The sequence below is a fragment of the Pogona vitticeps genome, chromosome 2 (genome assembly GCF_051106095.1).
Source record: "Pogona vitticeps strain Pit_001003342236 chromosome 2, PviZW2.1, whole genome shotgun sequence".
Lineage (NCBI taxonomy): Eukaryota > Metazoa > Chordata > Lepidosauria > Squamata > Agamidae > Pogona > Pogona vitticeps.
In genome coordinates this window covers 72,220,176-72,243,655 of record NC_135784.1, presented here as the reverse complement: position 1 = coordinate 72,243,655, position 23,480 = coordinate 72,220,176, and the positions used below count along the sequence as shown (strand labels likewise).

Sequence of the window (23,480 nt, the reverse complement as noted above, 5' to 3'; positions counted from 1 at the left end):
ATTGCCAAACGGCAGCACAACTCCTTTTGAGTTGGTTAATAGTTATAGTGCACATCCCTAATTAAAAGCATTTGTATGTAATAATTTTGTTGCAAGCCACCATTATTTCCAGTTTTGAGAGAAGGGTTAGAGATAAACAAATAAATTAAACAAAATTATTCATGATTATGTTCTAAACAAGGTACATATTGGCTGAAGTCGTGTTGCTTGGCATAGTAAACTGCAACTAGAGTAGTGAATCAGTGGAGATTTGGTGAGTTAATTCTTCCATAGTTGCATTGCTTCAACGGCCGATTCTAGTTGTGATTTACTATGCTAAGCAGCAGGATTTAATCTACAGTGCAGAATAAACTGGTAAGTACAGTTTTACCAGTGAATCCTAAAATTAGAGGACCCTCATGGCTCAGTGGTGAAACTGCAGTACTGAAGTGAAGGCTCTGCTCCTGACCTGAGTTTGATCCTAGGCTCACGTAGAAGGCTCAAAGTTGACTCAGCCTTTCATCTTTCTGAGTTTGGCAAATGGAGTACCCAGCAATGTGTGCCCTGCATAATTAAATTGTAAACCACCTAGAGAGTGCTCTAAGCACTTTGGGGAGGTACATAAGCAGCACACTTTAAATTATAATTTTTTAATCTACATTACAGAATTTGGGCTCATGTTCAGCTTGTAAGTACACTCCCACTATTTTGTTCACATATACTGATGCCATGTCAAATACATCCCCCTTCAAATGCCTGGGAATTTTTAAAAATGCAAATGTAAAATTTTGCATTGGCACCACTGGATGTCATTTTTTTCTAGTATTTGCCCAGTTTCACATACTCAAACATTTTATACTGCTGTAGGTATCAGCTCTTTCAGTTTGGTGCCATCTGCAAATTTGCAAGTATATTAAAATAAGCATCAGTTACAATATTGACTAGAAAAGTGCTTGCTTTTTTTTTTGGCCAAATCTCCTGTGTGCTTTAAAGGCCTCTATGACTGACAAAAATGCAGCGACAAAGGCATTTCTCTGGAAAAGCTGCACCTGAACTTTGGTCTCTCATATCAGAGGCAAGGATACTGTCAAGAAAAATGAAGGAATAAAGAGAGAGAAACTTTACCTGTCTAATTTACTTTGCTTTCATGTTTGCATCTGTTGCTGGAGATGAGAACAAGCCATGCACAATCACACCCAGTTCAGAGGTAGAGTTCTTAGTGCCACAGCAGTCGTGGATGGGCTGAGGACTTTCAGGTGTCTGTGTAAAGATGCCATGAAGACATTTTAAAAGCCAGAGTTTGGAAAAGTGACTTTTTGGATTACATATCTCAAAATTCTACAACCAGTAGGCTAGACAATCCTGGCAGTTGTAATCCAAAAACCTAATATTTCCAAGCTGCTACTGCATGACTAATGAATATAAGAGGCCCATGCAATCTCCATTTGAAACTACCATTTCCCCAAAAATAAGACCTAACCTGAAAACAAGCCCTAGTACGACTTTTGTAGGATGCTCATAATATAAGCCATACCTCAAAAATATGCCCCAGTTAAGTGAAACCCCACCCTCCACTGTTGCGCAGCAACCAGAAGATGATGTGATTGTATTTGAATAAATGTAGATTGTTGTACAGTACACGAAAAGAATAAAATCTCCCCAGAAAATAAGCCCTAATGTATTTTTGGAACAAAAATTAATATAAGACCCTGTCTTATTTTCAGGGAAACATGGTATCTAGGCCAGGGGTATTATTGCTGTGGATTTCATAAAAACAGGCACTGTGTGAAGAAGCATTTTCATTTCTTGATACTAGTCAATTAAACATCGCCTAGAAAGATGTAATGTGGATGAACTGTCAACCAGATCAACAGTGCTAGGTGCGTGTGGATTATTAACCCTTTCCCTCATACTACTTCCTCACTCTAAATCACCTACCCCACACCTGTTACTAACTGCACTGGAGAAAATTGCATAGTACAGTATCTATTTTGTACTTTTGTTTTTCTTCTCCTGGGTGGCTCATAATGGGGACGGGGGCATTAGACGACAGTAGGAAAAATCTGACTCCCTTCATCCAGATCTGTTCTGATCAAAACTGAAGATTTCCTCCCACGGCTGCTTTAATGTTTTCAAAATGTCACCTCCAACTCGTAGGCCAGCCTACAAGACACCTTTCGTCTGCATTCTCTAGAATTACATTGCCACAACTCTTGCATTTAATGCTACTAATTTTCAATAATACATAACCTGGACATGTAAGAATCCAGGCTTATGACTTTTATATGTTAATGATAGGCTTATTTTCTACAGCTTCTTTTAAATTCTTTAATATCCAGAGTTGTGTTTGCCAAGCAATCCAGCACACTAGTGAGGCCAAACTTCAGACTAGTTTGAAGAAGTAAATTAGCCTCAGCTTCCAATTAAGTATATTAATTCAGAAGTTCCAGACAGCCAGTTGCTTTTTAAAACAAAATCATAAGCTCTAATTAGCAAAAAAGTGTATCAGGAACATGAATTTTTCAAGAAGATCCTAGGAATAAATCCTGAGGCCAGGTACAGTTATCATTGAGTACGATGGTTTTGTCTAGTGTTTTGACCATTTGCTATCTATACAAAGAAAAAGCATGTTTCTTTCACAGTCATTCCTTTGGGATCTGGATATTTCCTAGAAAGGAAAACTGAATCTGACTAATTAATAAGCTTAGGAGGACCTGTGGATGAGTCCTGCAGGTACTTAGTTTACATAAGGCTGAATGAAGATCAGGGGTGAATGGAATCCCCCTCCTCCATGCTAGATAGCAAGATCTATGGAAATTACAAGGTCTAACAGGTTTGCTGTTTCTATGGGACTGTCTCTCAAACAGCATTACTACTATGATTTTTAAAATTCTATTTTCACAAGTTTAATGCACTTCTGAATGCCATAGTTACTGAATAAAACTTGCCATATTCATTATGAGGAAATTAACATATTTAAACCACATAAAAATAATTTGTACAGGGCTGCAGTGAACTTGGGTGCTTTACTGACAAGAATCAATTACTACAGAAAGTTCATTTCACACTTGTCAGGTTTTGACTGAATTTTACAAAGGAGAATGAAACAAAATGACTGCAAGAATATATTTCATTCATTTTCAGACTATCACACTGAGTCTTACTACATCATACTTTCTCATTATTCAAAGCCTGTAGTTTCCTATGATTCAATAAAAGTTCTTTTTAAATTGTAACTGTGGCCTGATTTATATATTACTACATATATTAAAACTGGAGCTTCATATTATAAGTACTGTACAGTTGTGACGTGAAGTCCATACACCTAACCTAGATAAATGTTCATGTCAGCAACCATATACATATGGGTGGCACTGACCTGACGGAAGAACTAAATTCCCTTGTGATGCTTCCAGATTTTATCATTTTAGTGGAGAATTTTAGCCACACAGAAGCTTGTATATTATGGCTGGTTTCAATCAACTGAATGAACTGCTGAACAATAAATCAATACTGTACTTCCAAGTAAGACTGTAGCAGCTTCATTTTCGTACAGGAAGCTAGTACTGTACAAAGTTAGGCCTATGCTAGGCCATGAAGCCTTCAAACCAGGCCTTTTCTCCAGGCTATCAACATTTAGAAGTCTCTAGGTGTGAGTCTGTCAGGCTGAACTCCCAGAATGGGGACTTCTGGGATTTGCAGTCCAAAAAATCAGAACAGTAAATCCCCAGAAAGGCACGTGATTACAATAACATATAAAATAGCTCTGTTTCAATGTCGCTTCTACAGGATAAGAACCAGTGAATTAAATTCTATTCCTTTGTTCATGCATTGGGGCTTGAAGATAGTTTAAAGAAAGTTCACTTTGTGCAGAATGTGGCTTCACACCTATTGAAAGCTTCTCATTGACATTCTCATATAACAGCTATATTAAGACTTCTGCACTAGTGCCGATTTTTATCTTTAGTGCCTTAAATAAAGTCTTAGTTATCTACAGGTCTGTCTCATTCTTCATTAACCCATTCTTGTTGTATACCTACACTGCCTTGAAGGTTCCACTTTTGTGAGGAACCCACAAGGGATTGTACAGGACACTGGATATCCTCTCTACAGTGGTGCCTTGCATTACGATGTTAATTCGTTCCAGCGAAATCGCTATAGAATGAAAACATCGTAAAGCGAAATTAAAAAGCCCACAGAAACGCATTAAAACCTGATTAATGCGTTCCTATGAGCTTGAAACTCACCGTCCAGCGAAGATCCTCCATGGCGCGGCCATTTTCGCTGCCCATGCAGCGAGGAATCCGTCCCAGAACATAGCGAGCGGCCTTTTTTTTTAACCCGGCGGCCATTTTGAAACTGCTGATCAGCTGTAGGAAAATCGTCGTTTTGCGAGAATTGGTTCCCAAAGCAGGGAACCGATCATCGCAAAGCAAAATTCCCCCATAGGAAACATCGTTTTGCGATCGCTTTTGTGATCGCAAAAACTTCGTCGTTATGCGATTTTGTTGTAAAACGGAGCACCCGTTAAGCGAGGCACCACTGTATTAGAAAGTAACCAAAGGCTCCTCTTTATTTTTCTTCTGAAGACAGGTTAGAAACCTATTTCCCAAATATCCCACTTAATTGTTAAGCTGCCCCTGTTCTGCTATCTTTTGATCAGTTTTAGTGTTATTATTGCAACTTTAAAACTGTTGGTTTGATTTTTTTTCATGAACAAAAAGCAGTACTTAAATATTAAAATAAAAACAAACAGTAACAAGGTGTGACAGAAATACTGAATTCTAGTTTTGCCTCCTAGACTATCTAACCTTTAACAAGCACATGACTTTTAAATTAATTATTGAGTTCTTCCAAAATGAATACTTTCTAAAACTCTCTGATCTGCATCTTTAGATAATTCTGCTAACTCTCATTTCTTTTAAAATGAGACCATGGCTATTTTTGGTATATAAAAGTCTGCAAGGCACTAGAGGTCTACTCAGCAGAGCTGATAGAATTGTCCTTACATTTTTATTTAAACTAATGTGGTACTTTAGTAACACAAGGTTTAACTGATGTAGTTATTGATCATCTGTTTGAGCGAACAGTTTAATGCTTTAATTTCTCCCTTGTCCATATGTAACCCATATGACTCACTCCCTAGAATTGCATGCTATCCCCATTAGGACTCAATAGTATACAACCACAATAGACTTATTTAGGAAAAAATGCTCTTTATAAAATGCTTAAAACTTTGTTTACCTCTAAATAACTGCAAGAGTAGTAAGAAGGTATAATAGCATTAAGCACCAGTATAATCTTTATTTCTATTTTTACGACTGTGGGGATTTAACAGAAATGCATCATTTACTTCTATTCTTAGAATTTGATGCACTATTGCTTTCTATACACCAAGGCCAGTATTGCTTCCTATAGACCAAGGACAGCTATACGTAGGAGGCAAGCACACACATAGTTAGAAGCATTTTGGAACACTAGACTGTACAGTGGAGTCTTGACTTAAGTGTGGCTCCACTTATGAAATTTTAGACCTATGGACGTCTCCGGTCGCAGTTTCACTTCGTCTTGCAGCCGGAGAATCGACCTACAGACCAGAAGGCAGAGGCGGGGAAAGCGCCAAATTCAAATCTGGCGCTTTCCCCACCTCCCCCTTACAGTCTGTAGGCTGCAGGTCATGCCTCCGGATGCCTTCCAGGGCTTCTCCGCCTCCATGGGAGGCATCTCGGAGGTCCCCCCATCGCCGATGATAGTGCTTCAGAGGCACTATCGGCAGCAGGGGGTGGGCCTCCGAGATGCCTCACATGGTGGCGGAGAAGCCCTGGAAGGCATCCAGAGGTCCCCTGCCGCCGCCGCCACTGCTGGGAGCCGAACTGCGCTGGGCGATCCAGGAGTCCGAGCATGGCGGCGGGGGACCTCCAGATGATTTCCCCACCACCATGGGAGGCCTCTTGGAGGTTCCCCCCGCCGCAGATAGTGCCTCCGAAGCACTACCGCCAGCGGCTAGGGGATCTCCGAGATGCCTCCCATGGTAGCGGGGAAGGCCTCCAGAGGTTCTCCCGCCGCCAACGCAGGTGTGGACCGGGCCTACCAGGGGAGGGCTTCCCCCGGTAGGCCCAGTCTACTCCCTGGGAAAGCCTGGGGAGTAGACCGGGCCTACCGGCGGAAGCCCTCCCTGGTAGGCCTGGTCCATCCTGGGAAAGCCTGCATCAGCGGGTTACGGATTAATTGGTTTTCAATGCATTCCTATGGGGAATGTATTTTCGACCTACAGACCCCGTTCCAGTACGGATTAATTCCATAGGTCGAGACCCCACTGTATCCCATCAAGCAACAGCATGAAAGCCAATGCACTGTGATTGCATCTTTAAAACCCAATTAAAAACATGGTTGTTTATCCAGTCCTTCCCTCCAGCCAATTCTTGACTTTCCCTTACTTTTCCTATTTTTATTTTATTGTAGTCGCTTTGTATTATTATTTATTTGACAGTGTTTTTACTTTCTGATTTTATATTGGAAGCCGCCTAGAGTGGACCGTTGGTCCAGATAGGCGGGATAAAAATCAAATAAATAATTAAATAAATAAATAAAATGATTGGATTAGGCCTCAGGATACCTAGTTCAAATACCCACTTGGGCCATTTATTGGATGACCTTGGGACATTGGACACTCTCAGTCAGACTTCACAGATCAATGTCACAGGTTTGCTGTAAGGATAATGTTGGGACAGAGCTCCATATACATTGATTGGAGCTCATTGAAGGAAAGCCAACAAAGAAATGTACCAAATACAGCTCTGTTTAAAGCACAATTTCCTTTTAGTAATTAAAATTTTGTTTAAAACCCTATTAAGTGCCCGCAAGATTATTACTCCTCCTTCACATAGCACTGTCCCCTTTATAGGCAGAACACTAATTTTTCTCCTCCTTACGTGTTCATTCTATTCCGAAATAACTCCCAACTAACTTCCAAGCATTTAAAAATGCTAAATTTCTAAATAGCATTTAGAAATGGCTGCAGTGCGAGGTAGTCAGACAGGGTGAACCTCCATGGTCAACATCACTGGTGGAAATGGGGCCAGATTAAATAGGTGGTGCACCTGCCAGAGATGGTCCTGATCCTGCTTCAGGATCCTTGTCTCCCCGGAAGCCCAAAAGCACCCAGGGTTGAGCAGGGAAGAGCCTGTTGGCCTCTGGTCAAAACAGAGATAATGGAGGAAGGGCGCAGATGACTGGAAGTGGCAAAGAAAAGGGAGGCATGTCTGCAGAAGCAGGGGGATCTCAGACAGATCCAACACCAGCCCAAGCCCAGGAGGTAAAGGTCTGCCAGGCCATGCTTCCATCATCCACCAGCAAAGCAAGTGGGCCCAGCCGGGCCAAGCTGTCCCTCACAGAAACCAGCAAGTCTCCGACATCTATCCAGAGTTTGGCAATGTGGCTGCTGAGTATGCCCGGGTCATGCCTTCCTGGGGACACTGGAATGCCCAGGGCAGAAACTCCGGCCCTGGCCCCAATCCTGGCCTCCGGTGCAAGCAGTGGAAGAAGCCAAGCCCAAGGTTCATCAGGCTCGGAAGACCATGTCGAAACCTCACAGTGCTCAGGTCCCGAAAAACCGAGTCTCAGAGAGGCTGTATTTTCGAGTCCCAGATGACCTGACGAACATTGAAGAGCCAGAACCTGCCAAACGCAGGAAGTACGGTTATATGGCTGACGCGATGCACAAAAGGACACCTCTCTCACTCCAGTGGCCAAATCCCAGAGCAACAACAGAGACAGATCCAGTGTTTCACCGTTGGACCCGTCAACCCAGGGGACAAGACATTCAACCTCATGGACCAGCCAAGTTGTTCCCAGTCAGGGATGTTGACTCATAAGATCACAGAATGAGCCATTGTTCCATGAATTATCTAGCTGATGTTGCCATCTCATTCTGGAGCTTTTGATCGCCTGTCTTAGTCAGAAGGTGTACCACCAGTGACCACATGAAAAAATCTTGAAGAGATTAGCCTTTTCCACTTTTCCACTGTTATTGTCCGCCTCACTGTTAAATAGAATCAAGATGTGTTTTCTTTCTGAAAAGAAAAAGAGAGAAATGGAGAGCACGAAAGTAGATTATTAAACTAAGGGTTATTACCATCATCGTCCATGCCATGAGGGAACAGGCCAGGTAGGTGGGACTTGTTCAGTCGTGGAAGGCAGCCCATCTAGGAGAAGGAAAACTCTGATTTCAAACCCCTACTGAGGCGCCGTCATCGTCGTCCATGCCATGAGGGAACAAGCCGGGTAGGTGGGACTCATCAGCCCTGGAAGGCAGCCCATGTAGGAGAAGGAAAACTCTGACTTCAAACCTCCACTGCCTTGTGGCTATATCCACCCATGGAAAAGGCTTCAGGAGTTAACCTGGAGGCAAAATCCTGAGCCGGAGTCCCGGAGGCAGTTCATGTCGTTCTATCAACTCCTGGAACCTTAGTCAGAAGGTGTACCACCAGTGACCACATGAAAAAATCTTGAAGAGATTAGCCTTTTCCACTTTTCCACTGTTATTGTCCGCCTCACTGTTAAATAGAATCAAGATGTGTTTTCTTTCTGAAAAGAAAAAGAGAGAAATGGAGAGCACGAAAGTAGATTATTAAACTAAGGGTTATTACCATCATCGTCCATGCCATGAGGGAACAGGCCAGGTAGGTGGGACTTGTTCAGTCGTGGAAGGCAGCCCATCTAGGAGAAGGAAAACTCTGATTTCAAACCCCTACTGAGGCGCCGTCATCGTCGTCCATGCCATGAGGGAACAAGCCGGGTAGGTGGGACTCATCAGCCCTGGAAGGCAGCCCATGTAGGAGAAGGAAAACTCTGACTTCAAACCTCCACTGCCTTGTGGCTATATCCACCCATGGAAAAGGCTTCAGGAGTTAACCTGGAGGCAAAATCCTGAGCCGGAGTCCCGGAGGCAGTTCATGTCGTTCTATCAACTCCTGGAACCAATTGTATTGGCTCGTTGCCTTTCCATTGGAGTATTTCAGCAATATGAAGAGGGGGGATTTGCTGGTTGGGTAACAGCCTATCCTCCATATTATTTTACCCAGATTTCGTGTCCTGGAGAGGACACTCCAGCTTCACGTACAGCATCAAAACACTAGATGTTCTTCCAAGTCCTCCATACCGAGCACGTTACCATAGTCTCTCGAGACTGAAAGATGCCTATGATATGACTAGTACTGTACCAGGAAAATGTGTATATAGGTTTGTAGTCTTAAGGCTTCCCATATGACGTACATAGAAGTACAACGTTTAATATGACCTGTAGAAAGCCTATGTACTCGCTATGTATCTTTATACTTAGTTTCGGGACATTTCTTTATAAGCAACTCTGTAGTGTATGTGACGCATCTTGTCCCCTGAGACGTCCACCCATGCGACAATGCACGCTTCCGTCCCTTGAACGTGCCACCAAGACTGCAAAGGATCGCCTTTGCCAATATGTGACCGAGCGATCGCGCACGCGCACCATCAGTGGAAAAAAAGATGGGCGTCCTGACTAGCAGCGCGCGGGAAAACAACAACCGCCCTCGCGCTTCTTGCCTCCTCCCGCTCAGTTCAGCCTAAAAGAATGAACGTAGGATATTCCGGTAGGCGGACTCCTCCCCCCTTTCCACGACGCTGATTGGCCCTTTCTACGCTTGTCGTCAACGGGCCACGCGGAAGCACTCGCCGTTTGCGATTGGTCCCGCCGTCGGGATAGGGAGCCGTGCGCAGATCGGCAAGGGAGGGTGCGTGGAGTCGTGTGCAAACCGCGTGTGGCGCAGCCAGCAGGCGCTCAACGGCAGCGGGTGGAAAGAGGCCAGGGAAGTCTTGCGCGCGCGCGCGGAGGGGGGGAGAGGCAGGCGGCGGCACAGGAGGAGGCGAGGAAAGTCTACGGTCGCACGGAAGGTCCAGGTTCAACCTAGAACAGAGCCGAGCGCCCGAGAAAGAGAGAGAGAAAGAGAGAGGTGAGTGCGGCGCAGGAGGAGGCGGCCAAACAGAATTGGCCTGCGAGTTGGCGAAACGGGGGAAGAGAAGAGCTCCTTGGGCGGGGTGAGGAGAAGGAGGGAAGGAAGGAGGGCGCTGGCTCGTTCCGGCCTACTGCGCGGGAAAAAAACTGACCCCCACCACACGCCTTGGCCTTTTACCTCCGAGGAGGGCGGGAAGTGAGGGGGGGGAGAGATCACGGGGGCCGACCGTCTGTGTGAGAGGACTGAGGGGAAGAGCTGGGTGAGTTAACGTAGCGTTGCCTCGTTCTCGCCTCCTTTTTTGGGGGGGTTTGTGTGTGTGTGTGGTTGGTGCCTTTTTTTTGCGTTGGCGGGGGGGGGAGTTAGGTTGGAAGGCTTCGAAGTGGCCACGTTGGGGCCTTCACGGCGGTCGAGGGAGAAGACGGAGCCCGCAAAAGGAAGGGATTGGGTTTTCCTGCCTTCGCGGTGGACCTTTTCGGAAGCCTTACCATGTTGATTTTATTTAAGGCGACCATTACTAAGAGTTCTGCGCGGGCCGAGCGTGAGTGAGGCGGGGAAAGGCCCTCCTCCGCTCGTTTGCCCCCCTTGTGGTCGGTCACCGTAGTAAGGGAGCGCGAACCCCATGGGAGGAAGAGGCGCGGCGGGCACGCTCTGGGCTCAGCTGAAAGGTGCGGGGGGGGGACTGCTTTCTGTTGGACGAAGGGCCCGGAGAGGCGGCCCTTCCTCGCCGGGGCCCGTAGTGGCGCCACTGCTTTCTCTAGGCCTTCCCCCCTCCTTTCCCCCCTCCCTCCGTCCCTCGTGGGCTCTCCACGTGGTCAACTTGAGTAACACTCGCAAGAGGAGCCCCGTTCCTTTGCCGATCTTCCAAGACTGGCGTGTGTAACTTTCGAAGTTGGTGTAGGCTACCTCGTGGTGGTTTGACAGCGGGAGTGTATGGTTAAGAGAGAAATGTGGCCTGTTGGGTAGAAACGGGCGTGAATTCTACGCAATCTGCGCACAGAGTTGCCCGACGTGAAATGCTGACCAAACTCTTAATAGAAAAAGCAGTAGACCTTCGGATGTTTGAAAAAGTATCAGATTCTGTGGGACATTTAGAAAATGTAAAGCCTAACGAAGCAATTGACGGCTTTATTGTAGTGCCTTTGGTTACTAATGGCCTTTAAACGGGTAGACTGAGGAAGACTTCAAATGAGATAGTTACATTCTAGTGAAAAGGCACAATGAGGAATACTGTAGTGAAATCTGGAAGAGCAGAAGGCAATATTACTTCCAACATTTTCCAGGATACATGAGGTTTTGCAGGTTGAGAAGAGTTTTTGGTTTATAGTCATCCTTGTTCAGTCAGAATTGAATACTAAATGTTTTGTTGAGTGTTGACTGAAAGAATATCTTTGTGATTTGACTAAAAGAGAAACTATTTCTCTGGTAGCAATTGCAGATTCTTTGAATGCAAGACAGCACATACTGTATGTGTTTTGGAAATGCTACTCAGTAAAGTTTGTTTCAGACTTTGATCCATTCCTCACAGACATATGCCCCAATTATTCTTGACTGTTTCAGGGTTTGTTGGAGGCACTTAGCTCTGAGAATTTGGCTAGAATTTGTAGATATGTGAAACTGTTAAGTTATAATAGAATGATAATAGTGGCACATATTGAGGTTTTCCCTTCAGAATAGAGCTATGGGAAGGAATCATAGAATCACAGTTGAAAGAGACTCCAAGGGTCACCACATTCATGCTCCTGCCAAAACAGAAAATCCATAGCTAAAGCATTTCTGATAGTTTTATTGTCAGACAGAAAGTAAAAACTCTCTTTGGAGTTTTCTTTCCAAGTTTTAAAAGTATCTTAAGCCCAGAGAAGTCACTCTGAAATATTTTCTTGTGACACACCTTGAGCATGCAGGAATATTTTGAAGGTAAAGGTTGCTTCCTACATTATAAAGCATTAATTACTATGTCTGTTAAAGCTGTGACATATTCTGCGGTTGTCAACCTGTGGCTGACTCTGGTTGCTTGATGTTGAGTAATTGGCAATGGATTTGAATGTTAATGCAAAGGGTTGCCAGACAATATTGAATATTCTCAGTTCTGGTTACCCTGAATCTTCACTGCTTTGCATAATGTCCTAGTAACTTTTGACTCTGGTGGATTTTAAAAAATCAATGATTTTTTAAAGATCAGACTGATTTAAATCATGGTTTAAATTAAATTTTGATTTTTTAAAATTTAAATTGTCAAAAATTTGATTTCATTTAAATCATGCTTTAAATCAAATCCACACTGCTTTTGACAGGTGTCTTGTGCTTCTGAAGCAGGAAAAATTCAGATCAAGGAGGTCTACAACTTTAGGAATGTAGCGTTAAGTGTTGTCAAATCATTAAGAGACCACTTGTGTGCATTTTGGAAATGTGACAATTATCTAAACCTGTTTTGATGTTCCTTTGGTACCTCTGAGGAGAGTTAATTAATGTCTAGGTGAGCTCTGTGATGAAGACTGAGAATAATTGTGTTTAAATGTAGAATATTAGAGGAGCTTTGAATTCTGTATTAAGTGAAACAGTGGTTAGAAAAGCATTTCTGGGTGGTACATGAAGAACTTGTAGAAACGCTAATACTGTATGTACGTACATGCCATTAAATATGTGCCACTCAGCTCTTTTAAGACTCCAGCTCCCAGCATTCTGTAAGAATTCTGTCAGTCCACAGACCTACACTTCAGAAACCCGTGTTTCCCTTACCTGGAGTGGGGTCTAGGCCTCCAATTCTGTATTCTAGGTCTTCGTTTCCTTCCAAAGTGGTTTCTGGGAGGAAGCTGCTGCAGTACTTCTCAGGGAGGACACTCTGTAGAATCTAAAGGGCAGCAGGTACAATGCTCAGGAAGCATTGTAACAGGAAATGAAGGTCTTGAACACATCCCTGGAGGCCTAGGCCCTGCTCCAGCTGAGGGAAAGATAGATGCTTGAAAGTGTGGGTCTGGATTGGAACTACTAGAATTATGCCAGGAAAAGTCCAAAAAATCTTAATTGCACATATTGGTATGATCATCTTAGGTACTATATTTTGTGGCGTCCTTAGACATTTATATGGGGAAGGAGAGGCCAGAGACTCACTGGTGCAATAGCAATGTTGATGCCACAACTTCTCCATTAAGTGTTTCTTGGTCTGCCTTCTGGCTGTAGTCTGGAGGTGTTTTCAGTTGCCTTCAAAGCTGAGACTTTAAACTTGATCCCCTCGATGTCTTCTGTGGGTCTCGAAGAATTTTCAGAGAAATGTGTTGTTGCCTGGCTACTAAGGCCAGCCCAAACCTGTGGAAATAGCCTGATCAGGCACAAACATTGCTTGTCATTCAAACTTTATGGGCATAAGCACTTTTTGCTGGGAGAAATCTGTATGTAATACTCCATGTATGTCTTCTGAATCAATTCATTGATGTGGGCAGGAGAGGTGTGGTTGCACAGTTGAGTTCCCAAAGGGTGTGGAGGGACATAAAACAGAACTGTGCAGTTATGCAAGTTTGTATACCTTTGACATCAAGTGCCAATAGAATGATTCCTCTGACCAGTAGATGTTTGAAGTGCTGGCACCCTGACCAAAACTGACTGACAAGGACTGGGTATTCTTGTGCTGACAGTGTAAATGTTTGCCTAGCATCTGCAATACTCAAATGTATGCCATAGAATGAATGGTCTGGGCAAGAGATGACTAGTTCTCTATGTAACTAGCCTTGAAATAAATGATCAAGAATGTTGTGATGAACACCTATGGGCACATTGCCATGGGCAAAAATCTAAACCTGAGTACAGAATTTTGAGAAGCTGTATATTCTCCAGGTTTACTGAAATAAAAGCAAGTTCTTAAAGGATTCTCCTACCTAGGTTATGTTTTCAGTCATGTTCCAGTGCAAATGTGTAGGAATAATGATGGACTGCAACTTAATTGTGCTGCGAAAAGGGAGGCATACTGAATTGCAGGCTGAGAAAGGCCAGATTGGGCAGCAAATAGACCAGGAATCTTTTACAATCCAGATGTTTTGGACTACAGCTCTTAACAGTCCATCATTGGTAATACAGGCTGGGGATTCTGGCAATTATCCAAAACATTGGAGTGTCAGAGGTTCACTACCTTGAAATAGGCAGTGTATTGGGGAATATGTGGCCCTCCAAATGAGAATGGGCTGCTTCTCCCATTATCTTTCATGCTGGCTAGATCTGCTAGATAGTGAAGTCTACCAATACCTGGAAGGTGAAATGTTCTATACTCCTGAGATAGGGAAATGGGACCCTGAGTGGAGTACTAGGAGAAGGAAAAACCAAGAAGGATGGTGTGATGGAGCCAGTAGATGACGATGAAAATACCATTTCAGGGCTAGTATCTAGTTCAGCTGTAGTAAGTCTTGATGATCCATATAAGTGGCACAGCAAGATGCCTAGCAGATAGTGAACATGCATATACTTAAGTTCCATTAACAGTGCATTAGATCACTTGATGGCAAAGAAGTAAAAACTTTAATTATCATTTTGCAAGGCCAAAAGTACCTATGAAAGTTAAACCAGAGTGTGGTACTTTTAGACCTGAAGTACATTTCAAATAAATAAATTCTGTTGTGAGCTGTAAACAAGCCATATATCAATTTTCTGTTCCATAAAGTCCTGTGTTTGGATTAAAGAATCCCATCTGGTTGTCTTTTTGAAGTGTTGGCTGGCTTGTTACAGGTTTGACGGTGTTTCAGGTATGAAAGAGGAGAACATGATTTGGAATGTTTTGACATGTGTTTTAACATATATAGGTGAGGCAACTTTGGGCCAGCTGTGGTTAATCAAGCTTCTTAACTGGCCTGTTCATAAGTTAGAACTACAGGAAAGTGATATCTAGATTTAGAGAGTCATATTCTAGAATAAAGAATAGGTATAGGCATGTGCACCTCTCATTACAAATGTTCTAATAAATAATCTAAGGTTTAGACTGCTGGAAGATAAATCCTTTCAGCAGAAGAATCTTGATTTTTTTTCCCCAGAAAGTGAGGCTTTGTATCCAAATTGTTTGTGTGTCATTGTCTTGTCTAGTCTGAACTTTAGTTTTGCAGTACTGTGTTAAACTTCTTGTTTTATTTGTTCTGTCCTGTTTTCAAAACATGTAGGCACCTAGTGCTTATTTTCTGTAATTGAATATAGTTATAGAAGATTAGAGTACAAATAAAAACTATTAAACAAGCAATGTTGATAATTGTGCATAGTGATGAATTGTCATTAAAATCTATCTTTTGTTTTAACTTACTTGATAGTGGGAATTTGGGATGGAATTGTAGTGATGCATGGTGGGATAGGATTGGAGCATAATGCAGGTAATTCTTAACTTGAAATCCAGGTATGAATGAAATGATGTGTTTCCAACCTCTGCTTTTATCTTTAATGATTTTCATGTCTTGTCCCCTACCCCTGATCAGTAACCTGCTCTTCTTTGGCGAATAATTTAATTTGAGCACAAGCTGAATAGTATTGCCTTCTGCCTTAACTGTTGCAGTGAGTTGGAGTGAACCGGAGAGCTCTTGGGTGCAGCCCACCGGTGCCCCTGTTCTCTTGATACAAGTTCATGAGCACAGACAAATGGAAATAAGCAAGTGAGGTATACAAAAAGAATTCAGGATTCATGCAGGAATAAGCAGACGTTCTGATGTGAGTTTGCAGCCACCATTTGTCTCTTATCAAGTGCTTAGGCATCAATCAGTGAAGATTTCATGTACATCTTGGGGATGTGCTTCCAGGTCCTGAGTTTTTTTTTAGAAATCATGATTAATTGATTAGTGCATCATAAGTACTATAATTGTGCTGGTGAGACAAAGTTAGCCTTATTGTGGTGCTATAGGGAGAGCAATTTCTGCCAGTGACATTGGTAGTAGCTGTGTTCTGTAGTGCAAGAAAGTGACTGTCCTCTGTTACTATAGCATTATGAGATTGTGGAGCAGACTATCTTGCATGGTCCCATGACAACTACTGGTGGGGCAGTGATTAAGTGTTTAACTGGTTATTTTGCCTGACACAGCAGGGAGTATTTTGGCAATGTGGGTTGTGGTGCTTTAAGACTAGCCACTGCAAAATTCAGTATAGGATGCAAAAGGCCCATGTGTGTTGGCCAGATCTAGTTGAATGGCTCTAGTCACTTCATTCCTGGTAATTAGTTTCTTACTGACCACTTCAGAACAGCCACAGTTAATATAGCCTTCCCCCCCGTGGGCTAAACCGCAGAAGCCTGTGCTGCAGGGTCAGAAGACCAGCAGTCGTAAGATCGAATCCACGCAACGGAGTGAGCTCCCGTTGCTTTGTCCCAGCTCCTCGCCAGCCTAGTAGTTCGAAAGCATGCATATGTGAGTAGATAAATAGGTACCACCTCGGTGGGAAGGTAAAACGGCGTTCCCTAGTCACGCTGGCCACGTGGCAACAGAAACTGTCTTCAGACAAGCACTGGCTCTACGGCTTGAAAAACGAGATGAGTATCGCCCCCTAGAGTCGGACACGACTGGACTAAAAAATGTCAAGGGGAACCTTTACTCCCCCCCCCATATAATGGGCTCCTATCTTGGCCCAGATTTTGGTTTAATCTCATAATGTATAACGAAAATCCTGTTTATATCTGGACTGTAAGCATAGTGTTTTACAAGAGCCTGAATAGTTTGTGCAAGCTTGTTACCATGAATAGTTCAGTATGTGAGTCTAATAATTGTTTCATTTCCCCCCTTCAGGAAAATCAGTTGCAGCAATGAGCAGTAACGAGTGCTTCAAGTGTGGGCGTACTGGCCATTGGGCTCGGGAGTGCCCAACTGGAATTGGTCGTGGCCGTGGAATGCGAAGCCGTGGCCGAGGTTAGCTTCCTCTTCCTCAAGAAACTTCTATATGAATTATTATTTTTCCTAGTAAATGTGTAATGAAAGGCTTCATACTATACTGTAATTTTGTGGAATTTTAAGGTTTTTAACTGATACATGTAATATTTCCACTGAAGTTTAAATAGCTTTGCCTTTCTAAACAGGTTTCCAGTTTATGTCTTCATCACTTCCAGACATCTGTTATCGTTGTGGAGAATCTGGTCATCTTGCCAAGGATTGTGATCTTCAGGAGGATGGTAAATATTAATAAAACCTGGGGAGTAAAGATAAGAATAAATTTATTAATAATAGTAAATTGTGAGTTAACCTTCTGTTAAGTACATGTTCTGTAATGCCATCAAGGTTTTATAGTCTTGTTTGTTTTCTTTTTCTTATTGTGGAAGCCTGCTATAACTGCGGTAGAGGTGGCCATATTGCGAAGGACTGCAAGGAGCCCAAAAGAGAGCGAGAGCAATGCTGTTATAACTGTGGCAAGCCTGGCCACTTGGCCCGTGACTGTGACCACGCAGATGAGCAAAAATGCTATTCTTGTGGAGAATTTGGACACATTCAAAAGGATTGCACCAAAGTGAAATGCTATAGGTAAAAATTCATTTTAAAGCAATACATGTGAAATTTGATTCCCTTCTGCTAATATTTCAGTCCTGTGCAACAGTTTCTATAATCTTACAGTATGACGTTAAATTAGTTTTCCATAAAATTGTTTTGAGAGCTTTCTGTTTTCATAAGTTGCTAAGATCTCAAAGCTTACTGGTGTGAATTTCCAAGTTCTTATGTTGTACTTGATGTTTCAGTATGTTTATTCCCTTAAGAACAGGACATATTTATTCTGTGGCTGGCACCCAAGCTAATATCCACAGTATGTAGGATATTTATCTGCAAAATCGCAAGCACTACACTTCAGTGTTTCTTTGTGTGTACTTTGTTAATAGGGCTAAAGTTCTGTTTTGTTTGATTTCAGGTGTGGTGAAACCGGCCATGTAGCCATCAACTGCAGCAAGACTAGTGAAGTCAACTGCTATCGTTGTGGAGAATCAGGACATCTTGCACGGGAATGCACAATTGAGGCTACAGCTTAACTGTTTTCCTTTGTCGCCCCTCCTTTTTCTGATTGATGGTTGTATTATTTTTCTCTGAATCCTCTTCACTGGCCAAAGGTTGGCAGATAGAGGCTACTCCCAGGCCAGTGAGCTTTACTTGCCGTGTAAAAGGAGGAAAGGGGTGGAAAATCGACTTTCTGCATTTAACTACAAAAATGTTTATGTTTAGTTTGGTAGAGGTGTTATGTATAATGCTTTGTTAAAGAACCCCCTTTCCGTGCCACTGGTGAATAGGGATGGATGAGTGGAAAGAGTTAAGTCAGACCAGCAAAGCCTCCTTGGGTTCCATGGAAGCGATCGTATGCAGGAGGAAAACAAACAGGAAGTGTCTGAACTTCCACAGTAACTAATTATATTACAATAATGGCCTTGGATTTTCTGACCTCAGTAACAGTTATAACATCAAGTATCTATATCAGGCCTTACATAGAGCATATAGCTAAGTGGGATAAACAAAACAATGCACATGCCATTAATGGCCATGAGAGTGAGGGAGAAATTGAGAATTGAAGTAGCAGTAATACAATAAATGAATGTCTAATAAGAGATAACAAGGTAATGGGAAACATTAAATATTTCAAACTAAATCAAACCCAGAACATCAGTGCTTAGAGCATACACAATTTGGAGTTATTCAGGACTTGCAAAGAAATGCATTTTCACAGAAATCAAGATGTTATTTTTGTATACTATATCACTTAGATGACTGTTGAGTTTCATTTGCTTGTAATCAGTTTTTAAAGTCAGATGGTAAAAGCAATTGAAGTCCTAGAATATAGAAATGTAATTTTAAACTATCAATAAAGCTGGAGGAGGAAGGGGAGTTTGGCTGAAGTTCTTTGTTCAGGGCTTGTTTTTCAGGTACATAATGCAAAATAACAAAGGCAAATATGGAAAAAATAAAAGCTGGACATTGACTATTGTACCACAAATGTATTATACAGAGTTAATTCTTGTATCATTTAAACTGTAGAATTGTCAAATACATCACTTCAGCAGCACTATTTGCTTTGGTTTTTCTCTGCATAAACTTGACACCTGCAATGTGACAGTTAAGTTTTCATAAAGACACTTTCTGTTAAGTTGTAAGGCAGCTTCCAGAGGAGAGATGTATTCTGGAATAAGATTATAGTTATTAGTTTTAAATCATGTCCCCAGTGGTATTGGGGGGGGGGAGGTGTGGAAACAAAGTGCTGGGTGGGGGACAATATAAGGAAGTACTTTCCTTCAAGGAACTGGTGTCTGCCAGTAAAGAAATATCTAGGCAAACTTTGACGGATACTGTCTCTCTGACCTCCATCTGCCAGCACTAGAAGCAATAAAACTGTCCATTAATATTAGTTACATATAAACACATTTTTCAGTGTCCCACCAAGTAGTGCTTGACTGCATGTTGAGTATAGAGCTAAAAACAGGTAAATGAAGCTTCATAATAGAGGGGTCGGTGTGGAAGACAAAAGCCTTTCTCCTTGTTCATGCAGACCTTTCTAGAGGGAGCAGAATTAGAGATGGATGAGCTGATGAAGCAGGAGCCTCATATGTATGTATATATTTCTGGGTGGTTGAGAGCATGGTGGTGGAGTGCCTTGGATTTTTCAAAGAACCAGCTTGGGAGGAGAAGAGATGGATACATGGCATCCTCGACTTTTGCAGTCACACTACTATAACTCTGTCCCTTTTACATGAAAGCTGGAAGGACTTGATCAGCCAGTAGAAACTGCTACATTTAGAATTCAGTGATGGTGTTTTATAAGAGCATAGAGGGCTAAAATACTACTGGTTAGTTACACCAACATAAGTGCAGTGGAGAATTGTCACCAATTAAAAAGTTACTAATATAGTAGCAATAATTTACTGTTAATATACACCAATTCTTAAAATGGTCATGCAGCAAGGGATGAAAGAGACAGCTTGTTAACTAGCAACAATTCATTGCTGCAGTTTATGCTTGCCGATCCAGGAGCTGTGTTGGATCGAACTAAACAATAATAGTAGAATGACAATTAATGAGACATATGTTTAGCCTTTTGTTTTAATTAATAAAACCTTTCCACTGTTTTGTTCCATGCTTAAATCCAGCAACTTGAAAGGACAGAGTAGCTAGAAAATAACATCCAGAGAAAAGAAAAACCAAATTCCTGTGGCACCTTAAAATACTATTTATTTCATTGTGAGCTTCTGTGGATGCTTTTTCTGCTGTGACACTGAAAAAGTGGATGTGTCCGTGAAAACTCACAGACAACATTCTGTCAGGTGTCTGTTTTTTGTCTTTACCTAGATATGCTTGCACAGGCTAAATCAGCTACTGTACTTTGAAAACAGTTCATATGCTATGGTAGCAATGGAACTGAAATAAGGAGTAGTTCAACAAAGGGAACAACATTTCCTTAACTACAGTACTAGTGCTCAAAACTGAAATGTTTGCAAATAATTGGCAAAGGCCAGTTGGATATGAATACAAGAGTTTATGTACCCTTATATACAACCGACTGCCGTTTACAATTGGTGGTGTCCAGGAGTAGGCTTTACTCAAAATAGAGGAACATGGGGGTCCAGCACTGGATATAGAATTTGCTGCTATTGGTATTGGGATCTGGTTTTAATAAAGCACACAGGCTATGATATATAATGAATGCATATAAATTAGAATGGCTGGATAGCTTACTGAGTTGAGGCACTGTAGAGCCAAGGATCGGGTGTTCCATTCCTTGTGCCTCCTGTGAGAAAAGCCAACTTGTGTGGCCTTGGACAAGCTACAAAGTCCCAGAGACCCCCTAGAACAGTGGTTCTTAACCTTTGTTACTCAGGTGTTTTTTAACTGCAACTCCCAGAAACCCCAGCCAGCAGAGCTGATCGTGAAGGCTTCTGGGAGTCGCAGTCCAAAAACATCTGAGTAACAAAGGTTAAGAACCAGTGCCCTAGAAGAGGGAATGAGTAAAGTACTTCTGAGTACTTTATATCTAGAAGACCCTGGAAAGGGTTGCAATTAGTGAGAATTGACGATGCCATGCAGTGATTAAATTATTGGAAAGATTGTTATTGAGCTAACATCACCATGCTCGAGACAGAAGAAAAAATATACATATGGATGAGGAAGAATTTATTCAACTTTGCCGAAAAAGTCCCATAATGCTGTGGTTAAAACTGCTCATGATCAGAGTTTGATTTTGACAGGTTCAGGTAGCTAGCTCAAGCCTTTGATCCTTCTGAGTTTAGTAAAATTAGTACAGTACATGGCTCACTGGTACTGGGAGGTGGAAGTTGCATAATTATGTTGTAAACTGCCCAGAGAGTGCTCTAGCACTGCAGGGTGATATGTCGAAATAACTTCTCTTGTGGGGGCAAAGTTGTAGAAAATGTAACTATTAGTATAAAATGCACCTTATAAAGGATTGGTTCTTCAGCAGCTGAGGGAGATGAAACAGAGTGGCCTGGAACAGATAAAGGTAAAGCTGGAGGTGAAAGATGTACTTCTGTGGCTTAAACAGCAAGAGGCTGTGTGACAGCACAAGAAGAAGATGGCCCAGCCAACAACGTGGCAAATCACGTTAATTCCAAAAGATTCCACAGTGTTCTTCCCAGGAGGAGACACAGTGATTCCTGGCCTTTCTGAGAAAATGGCCCAAAATCAGATGTCTGTAAATCATTTACTCAGTGTAATCATGGGGGACTTTAGTTATCCTCAGACTGGCTCAATGCGTGCTCAGGTCAAGAAAAAGAGACCTGGTTTCTTGACAGGCTAAATGAGTGTGCCTTGGAGCAACTTGTCATGGAGCCCACCAGAGGAGGGGTGACTGGATTTAATATTGTGTGGTACTCAGGACCTGGTTAGGGACGTGAATGTCACTGAGTCACTAGGGAATAGTGACCATGCTCAGATCTCTTCCACCATGCATGTTGTGGGTAGATTGTCAAACAAATCTGGCACAAAACCCCTTGTGGGCAGAATTCCCTCAGATGAGGAAACTAGTTAGAAGTTGAAAGGAAAAGTAAAAAGAATCAAATCTCTCCAGAGTGCATGGAGCCTGTATAAACAACAGTAGAGGCCCAGCAGAAGTGTATACTGTAAAGAAAGAAGGGCTCAACTAAGTCCAAGAGGGTGCCGGCATGATTAACAGTCGGAGTTACAGAGGCTTTAAAGGTTAAGAGGTCCTTCCGTAAATGGAAATCTTCCCCAAATGAGGAAAATAAAAAGGAACACGAACTCTGGCAAAAGAAATGTAAGAAGATGATACAGAAGGCAAAGAATGACTTTGAGGAACATATGGCCAACAATATAAAGGGGAATAATAAAAGCTTCTTTAAATATGTTAGAAGTAGGAAACCTGCCAGAGAAGCGGCTGGCCCTCTGGAAGGTGAGGGGGTAAAGGAAAGGTAAAGGGGGACTTGGAGATTGCAGAGAAATTAAATGAGTTCTTTGCATCTGTCTTCACAACGGAAGACCTTGGGCAGATTCCACTGCCCAAACAGCCCCTCCTGACATTAGTTAAATCAGATACAGGTTAAAAGAGAGGATGTTTTAGACGTAAATAAATTTAGACGTGATAAATTGAAGATCAATAAGTCACCAGGCACAGATGGCATCCACTCAAGGGTTACAGTATTAAAGAACTGAGGAATGAAGTTGCTGATCTCTTAACTAAAATACTTGTTCCTTAAAGTGGCCAAGTTTGCGTTTGTGTGTTTAGTCGTTTAGTCGTGTCCGACTCTTCGTGACCCCATGGACCAGAGCACGCCAGGCCCTCCTGTCTTCTACTGCCTCCCGGAGTTGTGTCAGGTTCATGTTGGTTGCTTCGGTGACACTGTCCAGCCATCTCATCCTCGGTCGTCCCCTTCTCCTCTTGCCTTCACACTTTCCCAGCATCAGGGTCTTTTCCAGGGAGTCTTTTCTTCTCATTAGATGGCCAAAGTACTGGAGCCTCAGCTTCAGGATCTGTCCTTCCAGTGAGCACTCAGGGTTGATTTCCTTTAGAACTGATAGGTTTGTTCTCCTTGCAGTCCAGGGGATTCTCAAGAGCCTCCTCCAGCACCACAATTCAAAGGCATCAATTCTTCGGCGGTCTGCTTTCTTTATGGTCCAGCTCTCACTTCCATACATCACGACAGGAAAAACCATAGCTTTGACTATTCGGACTTTTGTTGGCAAGGTGATGTCTCTGCTTTTCAAGATGCTGTCCAGATTTGTCATCGCTTTCCTCCCAAGAAGAAGGCGCCTTTTAATTTCAGGGCTGCTGTCTCCATCTGCAGTGATCATGGAGCCCAGGAAGATAAAATTTGACACTGCCTCCATATCTTCCCCTTCTATTTCCCAGGAGGTGATGGGACCAGTGGCCATGATCTTAGTTTTTTTGATGTTGAGTTTCAGACCGTTTTTTGCACTCTCCTCTTTCACTCTCATTACAAGGTTCTTTAATTCCACCTCACTTTCTGCCATCAGAGTGGTATCATCTGCATATCGGAGGTTGTTGATATTTCTTCCGGCAATCTTAATTCCGACTTGGGTTTCTTCCAGTCCAGCCTTCCGCATGATGTAT

The 23,480-nt window shown here is 42.6% G+C and overlaps 1 protein-coding gene and 1 long non-coding RNA gene across 5 annotated transcripts; one reads left to right on the top strand and one right to left on the bottom strand.

Annotated features, from left to right (window-relative positions):
• Positions 1 to 1,114: 1,114 nt before the first annotated feature.
• LOC140704391 (uncharacterized) lies at positions 1,115 to 7,987 on the bottom strand. Its single transcript, XR_012083567.2, has 2 exons — positions 7,848 to 7,987; positions 1,115 to 1,239 (listed from the first exon to the last, which is right to left on the bottom strand). It is a non-coding gene; the product is annotated as an uncharacterized LOC140704391 (long non-coding RNA).
• A 1,736-nt stretch (positions 7,988 to 9,723) lies between these two features.
• On the top strand, positions 9,724 to 18,947 carry CNBP (CCHC-type zinc finger nucleic acid binding protein). 4 transcript variants are annotated; one of them, XM_020802556.3, is made up of 5 exons: positions 9,724 to 9,965; positions 16,703 to 16,822; positions 16,990 to 17,082; positions 17,227 to 17,428; positions 17,808 to 18,947. In XM_020802556.3, the coding sequence occupies exons 2-5, from the start codon at positions 16,720 to 16,722 to the stop codon at positions 17,923 to 17,925; spliced, it is 516 nt and encodes a 171-aa protein (XP_020658215.1). In that variant the 5' UTR covers positions 9,724 to 9,965; positions 16,703 to 16,719; the 3' UTR covers positions 17,926 to 18,947. The 4 variants fall into 4 exon arrangements, with proteins under 4 accessions (XP_020658215.1, XP_020658217.1, XP_078241535.1 ...); XM_020802558.3 differs by having other exon boundaries at positions 9,829 to 9,965; positions 17,230 to 17,428; XM_078385409.1 differs by lacking the exon at positions 9,724 to 9,965 and adding an exon at positions 10,108 to 10,227 and having other exon boundaries at positions 17,230 to 17,428.
• Positions 18,948 to 23,480: the final 4,533 nt, after the last annotated feature.